We start from the raw sequence: 10,880 nt of genomic DNA on the forward strand, positions 1-10,880 counted from the left end.
GTTAACCAGCTGATCGACCCGTCACATCCTCACCCCGCTTTGCTGCGCACAAACACCATCCGGCCGTCGGTGGCCAGCACCTTTTTTTTAGCCCAACTCCAACGGACCCCATCTTGTCCGTCCGCGTCCATTTGAAAGTAAACGGACAAAACACACCTCCCAACGCGCAGCCGCAAACGGACCGTCGTCCGTTTTCTGTCCAATCCCGGCCCCGGCCCAAGTTCGGGCTGAGTTTGCGGCCAAATGGATACGCGCGGACGCGAGCGGCGCATGCTCTTGTCCTGACCTGGCCCGCCCGCCGGGGAGACATGCCCCCATTTTCTCTTCTTCTACCTCCCTTTGCGCCCCGACATCGCCGCCGCCACCACCATCCTCGGCCGCGTCGTTTTCCACCAGTGTCGTCCCAACACCACCTCGCCATGCCATAACTATCTCCACACTGACCTTCCGAAAAGCATTTGGTCGGCATTCTCCTTGTCGCCGGTGGGAGACAATCTACGGCCGTCGGCGTCGCCCGTCGTCCCCAACCTCTTCCGGCCGGCCGTTCAGTGACGTGGGGCGCCCTCCAGCACCACCAACCCCAAAACCTTGCTTTGCTTCATGCGAGGGGAGCAGGGCGTGCACTATCCGGCCGCTTTCCCAGCACGACCGCAAGGCGTTCGGCGGATTGCTCACAAGGTACAATGGATAGTGGTGATGAGTTTTTCTTTCACAACTTCACAAGGTACAATGGATTGCTCATCGGATGATTCATCCTCGGATGATGAAGAGCCAGCGTCTGTGTTGGTCGTACATGAACACATCACTAGGAAGCGGCCTCGGTACAGGGGATCAATCCCCGACCATGCTCCGGCCTCGGACCACAATAGGGAGAAAGGCCACACCCTTCTCTATGCCGAGTACTTTAAGGATGGTGCACTCTTTAGGCCACATCAATTTCGTCGCCAATTCCGAATGAGAAGGCATGTGTTCAATTGTATTCGCGAGGGAGTGGTCGCACATGACCCATACTTTGAGTGCAAAGAGGATGCCCTAGGCAAGCTTGGTTTCTCTTAATACCAGAGATGCACTGCGGCTATCCACATGCTTGCATATGGAATTCCTGGTGATCTTGTGGATGGGTATGTTCGTATGAGTGAGTCCATATGTCTCCTCTCATTGTATAGTTTTTGCACGCCCGTGCTGGAACTGTTCGGCCCGGAGTACCTTAGAAAGCCAACTGTCGCTGATACAGAGAGGTTGTTGGCGATCAATGCCGAGAGGGGCTTTCCGAACATGCTTGATAGTATAGATTGTATGCACTGGAAGTGGAAGAACTGTCCATTTGCTAGGCAGGGGCAGTAGAAGGGGCATGTGAAAGGTGTCACTGTTATACTGGAAGCTGTGGCTTCACAAGATCTCTGGATATGTCATTCTTTCTTTGGCATGGTTGGTTCTCAGAATGATATTAGTGTTCATCAGCGGTCTTCGGTGTTTGAAAGGCTTGCGGAAGGGCACTCATCGGAGGTCAACTTTGAGGTCGATGACCACCATTACAACAAAGGATATTACCTAGCTGATGGCATCTATTCTCAGTGGTCCACTCTTGTGAAGACCACATCGAATCCGCAAGGAGAGAAGAGACATAGATTTGTTCAAATGCAAGAGAGTGCTAGGAAGGATATGAAGCGTGCTTTCAATGTGCTTCAATCTCGATGGGGTATAGTTCGTAACCCTGCATTGACATGGGGCACAAAGAAGTTCTGAGAGGTGATGATTGCTTGTGTGTCATGCACAACATGATCGTGGAGGATGAGCGCGATGATAGCATCTACAACCAAGGGTTTGATTTTCAGGATGAAAATGTTGAGCCTGAGCATCCACCTCCTGCAACCTTCGAACAGTTTGTCCAGTTTCGTCGGGAGTTGCGTGATTGGCATACACATGTCCAACTCCAGGATGACTTGGTTGAGTACGTGTGGACTCACATTGGCAACCAGTAAATCTATCAGTTTACTTTCTTGTTATGCAAACAAATTTCGATTGGGTTGTAAGACTATTTGATATTGTTTTCTTGTCATGCAAATAAATTTCGATCGGGTTGTAAAGACTATTTAGGAGGTATGTTTGATTTGAACTATTTCATATGCGTCATTTTCATTTTATCTAGTTTACTCGTGAACGAACGAGATGCGTCTGAAATGCGGCTGCGCGTTGGGCGCACGGTCACTGTATCCACGAATCCGGACGGACACACCTTCATTGCCACCCTCAAACCGAAGAAATCCGGACAAAACGAACGTCCGTTTAGGATCGGATCTCGCGTTCGAGCTGGCCTTACATCCATGCATGGAACACACGGGCAACTTACAGAATTCTGATGGCCGACGTTGGCGTGGACGGATGCTCCCGAGTTCCCGACCCCACACCGCCGGCCAGCTCAGCTCCGGGGTCGATGTACGGGCAGCGACTAGCTAGCGGGGACTGATCGAGTGAGCGAGCGAGCGAGCTAAAGGGAGAGTAAAGCTGAAGGCAAGGGCACACACAAGGAGTGCAATCCAAGTTAGCCACACAGGAGCAGCGGCAGAGGAGAAGATTTGGGCCGGGATGGCTCGAAAAGGAGGCCGGACAGGAGCGGAGCAGCGGTGAGGTGGTGGGACTGGCGGCGTGGGGCCCGGTCATATGATTTGCGGGTGCAGCGAGGCCCGAACAACCATCGGTTGTGCGGTCACTTTACTCCTCCCTCCCCCGCCGCTTTCCCCTTTTCCGGAGATTTATCTCACGCTTGATCCTTCTTTCTTTCTGGTGCGGTGCGATTTAATCGCATGTGCGCATGAATGAATAATACTGCTGCTGCTCCAACTAGCAGTAGCACAGTCCGTCGGCCCGGCGAGCGACTCGCTTGATCCGATCGATTTGTCAGGATAATATTTGATTAGGGGAGGCCGTTCACTAACCACCACATGCGTGCTAGTAGCATTTTTTTTACTCATCCATTATCATCAATCCATGGTAGTGGTAATACTAGAGGCGTCGTAGTTAACCGAGTTCGGTAAAGTTCGATCAATCGATCAGTTGGGACGAACCGTGGCCATGGATGGGTTAGGCAACACGCCATGCAGCGCAGGCGATGCATCGAAGTTTGGCCAAGTAGGCAGGGAAATTCGTGAGCCCGGTTTGATGGGGGTTTGGAATCCAGCCCAGCCGGCGTGCGCGGGTCAACGCGTCGTCGTCCGGGCACCGAGAAAAACTGGCGCAAAAAACTGGCCCGCGTCCCTCTCACGTCCCAATCCCCGGAGCCAATTCCGCAGGCGAGCGACGAGCGAGCCTACCTGCACGGCCGGCCCAGCGGCGACCGAACCGAGACCGACGCAAGGAAGCGATGCGGAGCACGTAGCCGAGCCGAGACACGGGCCGCCTCCGGCTCGTGCGTGTATGTACGTACGGGCGGGATGCGTACAGGATACGGGTCAGCGACCGGCGCCCGGGAGCGCGTGCCAGCCGGTTGCCGCGGTCAATGCCAGCGCTCTCGCGGCTGCCGATTTTTAGGCGGCCGGGCGATGCTTCGCCGGAGCCGCCACACTAACCGCGACGCGCCTGGACGCTAGCGGCGGCCGTGTGCTAGCTGCCACGGCCGGCGATCCTTCCTCCCTTCCTTCTACCCGCGGTAACGGCGAGGACGCAGTCCAAGGAAGGAAGCCGTGGCCGTCGTCGGCCAGACCGCGGCGCGCGAGCGTGGAACAGGAGGGCGAAAAGTCCGTGCGCGCGCGACTGACAGCGAGGTCCACCACTCCGGTTCCACGGTGGCGGTGCGGTCGTCCCTCTCGGGCCACGCAATCAAGGGGCGCGACGCCATGTGTGCGCACAGCGCGGAGGCACGGACGTACAGGGAGGACGCGGGATGAAAAATCTCGGGAAGTCTGAGGTGGCGTTTCACTTGTACCGGTAGCATTTTTCCGCGGGGGTTTTGTTTTTGTTGGTGGCCTGAGAAGAAAAAAAAAGAGAGAAAGTGGTAGGGGAGGAAACTTCAACGTCACGACAGGAAAGGGCGGGCGAGGACAGCTAGCAGCGAGGGCAGAGGGCTCACCTACCGTCTGACCCGACCCCCTCCACCGCACCCATCTCCCTGCACCACTTACTGCCGCTGCTACTGCTACTGCTACACCGGTCGTCGTCGTCGTCGCTGCCAATTACCGCTCCCCTAACCGCGCCCGTAAGCCGTACGATTAGTAAGCAGTACTGCTGGTACAAACCCGTTGGAGCAAAGAATATTACTACAACGGACGGACTACTCAGTCCAGTATCATGCAGTAAATACCAGCTGCACTGCAGGCCGGGTCTCCGGCGGGCCGGGCTAGCTGTTGGCACGAGCCTCGCCCGTCCGTCGTGGTGTTCGTCCAGCTCGGCGCACGCATATACCCTACCACCATGGCACTAGGACGACGACGTCCCTTTCGTCTTCCTCCATCCCCGGCCGTGTGTGCGCGTGTGGGGTGCGCCGATAAGTCAGCCGTGTCGTGTGTAAGTGAATTGGGCGACGTAGTGGATCTCCACTCTCTCCCTTCATGCACCGCCTGCCTGTCCTCCAACGTTTCAAAACCCAAAAACCCTGCACACAGAGAAACACCTTCTTTTTCCTGCTGCTCAGACGATCTGGCGTCAAGGCTGCTGCTGCTGGGTTTAGTATACCTTCCACCCGTCACGTTCTCCACCAATAACTTAATCCCCTCCGCACCCTCTCTAGTAGTATAATATACTCCTCTTCCCAATCTGGCTCTCTCTCTCTCTCTTCATGTGCTAGCTCCATCTTCTTCCTCCTCGGCCCAGCTTACAGACACAGCTCTTGTTGGACAGAGAGAGAGAGGGAGGGGGGTTCGAATTGAATTGAATCCCACCGACCGGGGCAGTGCAGTGCACGCACCTCCCCCTCACTCCTTTCCATTTACCTCCACCTATATAGCTCCCCGTATTTCCACCCCGCCCTCTTCTCTCTTAGCAGTACAGTGCGGCGCGGTGCGGTGCCTCTCCATATAATTTTAGCTGGTGCAAACCAGACAGCAGCAGCTTTCTCCTACCTCTCCCTCGGACTACACCACAGCTAGAACAGCCATGCTCATGCAGGAAGAGAACTAGATAGCTAGCTAGAGTTAGTCCCTTGTTTACACAGCCAGCAGCTAGCTTCTTCTTGATCAGCAGCAGATAGGTAGAGGAGTTCTTTTCTTTCCTCAGTTTTCATACCAAGGCAAGCCGGCCAGGAAGGAGCAAGGAAGAGATACCGGTGATCGATCGGTTGAAGGAAACAGAGGAGTTTACAGGTGAGTCAATCAATCGCCGACGCCGGTGCATATATTCCCATTCCAGTTCCAGTTTGTGTGTGCAAACCAGTCATTTCTTCTCATTGGAAGTGGGGGAAAAGTAAAAATAAGAAGACAAGATACTACCAGAAGGAATTCAAATTCAGAAGCTTTCCTGCAGTCTTTCGTCCTTCCGGCCGTTTTTGCGTTTGAAATTGCCATTTGTGGCACCACCCTGCCTGGCGCGCGGCCATGTGCCGTGCCGCCAGCCATATTCATATTCGATCATTCTGAGTTTCTGACACACACCAGCTCATTCATCTTCTTTCCTGGAAAGAAGAACGGATGAACGGCAAGGGGAAAAACTGCACCAGCTCTGGACTTTTTCAAAAATTGCACCAAGTTTGGACTTCTTCCTTGCACAAGCAAGAAGGTCCCCAGTCCATTTTTGGGGCTCATTTGTTGTTTTTTTCAAAAATTTGAAAGTTCCCAGCCCATTTGGTCAAGTTGTTCGTCTCAATGATAGAAGGGGAAATTTCCTCCCGGCCGACGACGTCACGGCGGCTGGGCTACTGCGCCCTGATATGGATAGAAATTGAATGGGCGAAGGAACGGATGGGATGCCCTGCCACGGTATTCCCCTCCATTGTGCGTGCCCCGGCCCAGCCCTTTTTGGTTTTTTCTACTTTCGCCCCTCCTCCAGCCTGGATTCCCCCTCTGGAAGGAAACACGCACAGCATCCAATCCAAGGGTAAAAAAAAGAGCAAATTCAAATTCGGTTTTCGAAATAAAAACAGTAAAAAAAAGCGCGTGGGGCAGTGAAAACGCAGGGCCGGGAGATTCCTTGCGCTTCGCCCGGCGAGATTCCCTTTGTTTGATCCGTACGGTAAACGCGATCGGATCGGGCAAATGGAAGCGAATTCCTCGGTGTTTCCACCGCGGGCGGGGCGTTAATTATAATTAGCCGCTTTACCGAGGGGCAGGGCGGCTTCCGATTGACGCGTCCTCTGCTCCCACATGGCACGCCAGTGACGCATCCCGCCCAATGGCCTGCCGCCACGTCAGCCAATGACAAATTCCTTGTGCTGGCCGCGTTTGACTTTTACCTTGGTGGTGAATCAACCCGGACCAAACATGAAACAACCACCCTTGATTTTTTCTCATTGTACGCCACCTGTATGGGCGCCTTTGCTTCGGAATAAAGAAAAAGAAAAATGGAAAACCCGGGCGTCACATGCGCGTCTCACATGGGGCGCGGGGCGGGCCCGGCCCATCATGCACCGCACACACGCGGGCCCCACGCGGGCGCGCTCGCTCGCTGCCGTCACTTTGAAAAAGGAGTCTGGTTCGGTTCGCAGAAGATATATATATCCCTCGGCCGGACGGACCCGTTTGTTTATTTACAAATATGTTTGCTTGTTTGTTTTACAGCTCGGAGGAGATCGCGCTCTGGTAGCATTAGAGGTTAGAGATAGATATAGATAAGCCCGATTAGCGCCTCTCTCGTCCGCTTGCGAGACGAAAGTCGATCGGTATCGTGATATTATTTTTAATTTTAGGTGTGTATGTAAATCCGCCTTGTCTTAATTTGGTGCCATGTATTGCCGCTGCTGCTTACCCTGGATGCCGATTAATGCGTGCATATCCAAATTTACGATCCGCCTCGCGTCGGCATTAATCCCGGCCCTGTATTTATACTTGCCTCTCCCGATTGTGCTTTGGTCGCAGAGTAACGCAGGCGAAGACGGGAAGAGAGTCAGGGGTTGAGGAGATTGGGATTGAGATTGCGATGGCGAGCGGGCGGTTCATGGAGGAGATGATGAGGGAGCACGAGCAGAGCCTGCTAGAGGCGACGTGCGGCGGCCTGTTCGACCACATCGAGGACCTGCTCGACTTCCCCAAGGAGGACTCGGCGGAGGACGTGCTGCTCCTCGACGCGCCGGTGCCTGACAGCCCCCTCGCCGCGCGCGTCCTCGCCGGCGGCGCGCCCCCGCCGGCGCCGGCCTCGCTGGAGCAGCAGCAGCAGCAGGCGTCGCTCATGGTGCCCCCGCCCCCGCCCGCCGGGGACCACTCCGCGGCCTTCCTCGGCGCCCTCGGAGACACCCACATTGGCACGGTGAGTAAAAAATTTTCCCGTTCGTTCAGTTCGTCGTCGGCGGTGGGCGGGCGTGCGTGCCAGCGCGGGCGCGGTTGGTTGGGTGGTTGCCGACTCCCGCGTACGGCCGATTTTAAGGAGGAGCGGATGCGTGCCCTGCCTGCCTGCCTGACCTAGCGGACGAACCGCCCCTGTCGGTCGCGCACGGCAGTTTCGAAAAAATCAATCTCATCATTTTTTTTCTCCCTTACCCCTGCCTGCCTCCAGAGGGTTCGAAATTCAAAAGTTCGAAACAGCTGGGCGGCAATCACGCGGCGCACCACCAAAACGGCACGCACCGCACGGCGCACACCGCCATTAGTGGTCACATGGAAGGGGACGGGACGGCGGTGGCTTCACCCGGCCGCCGTGTTGTCCGGGCGCGAGGAGCGGGAGGGAACGAACCCTCCTCGGTGGCCACCGGCGTGAATGGCCGGGGTGGTTGGGTCATGGGCGCGCGCGCGCCGTGGTGGAGGTGGAGGTGTCGGTGGCATGAGGGAGGCCGTGACCAAAGTTACTGCTGCTCCATATATTTTCTTTTCTTTTACTGGTGGGGATGGGGCGCCGGGGCCCGGCCATGTTACGTACCGGGGGCCTATCGCTTTCGGTAGTTAGCTAGCCCAACAACAACTGAGCAACTACTCCATCCAGTGTGTGTGTGCACCAGCAGTACCGCCAGTCCAGTCCTACCAGTAGCCCGCCAGCCCACCTTTTTCTCCCCTCCCCTTTACGCAACAGCAAAATAAACCCATCACTGTGGGCCAGCCCGGCCCGGACGTGCCGGCGTTTGCTTTACTGATTGAACAGTGGTCTATTCGGGTTGGAAAAAAAAGTAGTCGCGTCGATTGGAGGCTGCAGTGAACTGGGAGTGTATGTGTTTCTGACATGGGATTCCTTGCTTTTTGTTTGCAGTGCGACGAGCTGGACATGGACATGGCGCAGCTCGAGTGGCTGTCGGGGCTGTTCGACGACACCTCCATCCCGCACGAGCCGGCCTTCGCCTGCGCCGCGCCCATCATCAGGGCCTCCGCGCTGAGTGCCAACGCCGGCGTCGTGCTGCCCGACAAGATGGAGGACGCGCTCTTCCGCAGCTCCAGCCCCACCTCCGTGCTCGAGGACGGCGCGAACAATGTCAACGTGAACATGAACAACAACAACAGCGGGGGCTCCTCGGCGTCGTCGACGTCGTCGTCGGCATCGTCCTCCTCGGAGTCATTCTCCGGGAGCGGCCGCCCGTGGTCTGTGCCGCTGTCGCCGCGCCCGGAGCCGCCGGTGCTCGTCATCCCGGCGCGCGCGCGCAGCAAGCGGTCCCGCGCCTCAGCGTTCCCCGCTGCCATCCGCGCCGCTGTGCCCGCGCCCGAGACCATCCTCGTGCCGACGCCCATGTTCTCCTCCACCTCCTCCTACTCGGAGGAGCCCGAGTGCATTGCCGAGTCCAACTCGCAGCCCAAGAAGAAGAAGAAGGCCAAGAGGCCGACCCCTCCGGTCACCTCTGATGCTGAGGGCGACGCCGACTACGAGGAAGGCAGCGGCCTCGCGCCCGGCGAGGTGCGGAGGTGTATGCATTGCCAGATCGACAAGACGCCGCAGTGGCGCGCTGGGCCGCTGGGGCCCAAGACGCTCTGCAACGCATGCGGCGTCCGCTACAAGTCCGGCCGCCTCTTCCCGGAGTACCGCCCGGCGGCCAGCCCCACCTTCGTGCCAGCCATCCACTCCAACTCCCACAAGAAGGTGGTGGAGATGCGCCAGAAGGTTGAGCCCAAGGGCGACGACCTGCTGCAGTTCATCCGCCGCCGGGATTGATCGAGCTCCCCGTGCCGGCATCGGTCGCCGGACGGTTGGTCTCGTCTCATCCCCCTTAGCTATTATATATGTATACATGCTAGTATGTATGCATTGCATGCTTGCTTCCATCCATGTAGTCAGTCAGTCATCGTCGTCCGTCGTCATGCATCCACCCACCATCATCGCCATGCATCGGTTTCAGTCAGCATCCACCCATCAATCGCCGGGCATCCTGGCCGGCGTTAGTTCAATAGGGCTTTTCTTTTGGGTTTACTCCACCTCTTTTTCTTCGTCTATTACTTAATTGGTTCCCCCTAAGAAGATTTTTTGTTTGTATAGAGGAGGGTGAGTGAGGAGGGCAGGAGAAATAGATGGATGGATCAATCACAGAGTCAGTGGTTGTTGCATTGCAGTTGCTTGCAAATTAGGTACTAGGTGAGAAGGAGAGCTAAACCAGCAGCAGCAGCAGCAGCAGAGGCAGAGGCAGCTAGACAGTCAATTAGGAAAGTTGGTGTGTGCTCTGAAGCAAGAGTGAAGTCAAGGAGATTTGTTGGTTTGCTAAGTTAGAGAGAAACTTTGTGTCAAGTAGTAGCCATCAGGAGGTTGAAGTAGGGGGATCACCAATCAATCATAGTCAGCAGTTTATATTGGAGCTTGGTGTACTCAACTCTGAATATTCTTTTTGCAGTTCATCTATGTTTAGGGATTTATAAGTGGTGTCTGTCTTTCTTGTGTTTTATACTAGTAGTGTTACCCTTTTTTTTATTACTAGTAGCCATTAATTAAGATTCCTTTTTTTAGTCATCATGCCTTGTTGCCTCTATGCAAGTTGTGATCATCCAAGCAAAGGAATTATAATCCTTGAGCTCTTCTTCTTCCCCCGTTTCTCCTGTCAACTGACTATGCAAGTTGAGCACTGCTACTGATAGTGACTACTACTCCTAGTGACAATTATAAATGCTAATGCGCCGCAACATCATCAGTACTATAATAAAACAGCAAGACACACATAATGCATAGTACTTATGATGTGTAAGGGGACAGAGCACATGGTCAAATTCAAGGTCCTGGTCCTGGAGCACACTCATATATGGATGTGGCCTGTCCATCCATATAATAAATTCATGATTGATGGCAATGAACATTCCCATGTCCACCCCAGTTGGACAGATGCTCAATTGGATTGGATTACCTTCACCATGTGCTCTGCTAGTGCTACAACTCATCAAAGAGAGTGGGTCACATCTTTGCACCCACAAATCCTAGCCATGTTAAGAGATTTTCGCAGTCAGTCGTCGCCTCTACATGGTCCAATCAACACAGTTTCATCTCAACTGCTACATTTTCATCTCTATTGCTTGTGGGGGAACCGGACTCATGTATACAAAAAATATCTTTAAAAAAGTCAGGTATTTTGAAAACTACTTCTGAGTTATGAAAATATGTTCATAAAAAATAGCATATTTGTCCCCCAACCTAAAAAATGATAATGTAATAAAAACAAAAAATAAATAAATGAAGTAACACGGAAGGTCAGACAAAATGAAAGAAAGGATGAAAAAGGAAATGAAGAGAAAAACAATAGGGAAAACTAAAAAAAGTGAAAGAAACACAAATATAAAACGGGAAAAAGCTAAATGGGCATGGTCCAGGAGGTCATCTATGCGTGTTTGAGTGACAATTTCATT

General features: G+C 54.4%; 1 protein-coding gene across 2 annotated transcripts; it reads left to right on the forward strand.

The window, feature by feature from the left end:
* The first annotated feature begins 4,589 nt into the window (after nt 1-4,589).
* Nucleotides 4,590-10,075, forward strand: LOC119318424 (GATA transcription factor 11-like). Of its 2 annotated transcripts, none has more exons than XM_037592980.1 (3): nt 4,590-5,294; nt 7,002-7,389; nt 8,320-10,075. In XM_037592980.1, exons 2-3 carry the CDS (start codon nt 7,063-7,065, stop codon nt 9,208-9,210), a joined length of 1,218 nt encoding a protein of 405 aa, XP_037448877.1. In that variant the 5' UTR covers nt 4,590-5,294; nt 7,002-7,062; the 3' UTR covers nt 9,211-10,075. The 2 variants fall into 2 exon arrangements, with proteins under 2 accessions (XP_037448877.1, XP_037448878.1); XM_037592981.1 differs by lacking the exon at nt 4,590-5,294 and adding an exon at nt 5,344-6,832.
* The last annotated feature ends 805 nt before the right edge of the window (nt 10,076-10,880 follow it).

The sequence above is a fragment of the Triticum dicoccoides genome, chromosome 6A, assembly GCF_002162155.2.
Source record: "Triticum dicoccoides isolate Atlit2015 ecotype Zavitan chromosome 6A, WEW_v2.0, whole genome shotgun sequence".
In the NCBI taxonomy this organism is placed as follows: domain Eukaryota; kingdom Viridiplantae; phylum Streptophyta; class Magnoliopsida; order Poales; family Poaceae; genus Triticum; species Triticum dicoccoides.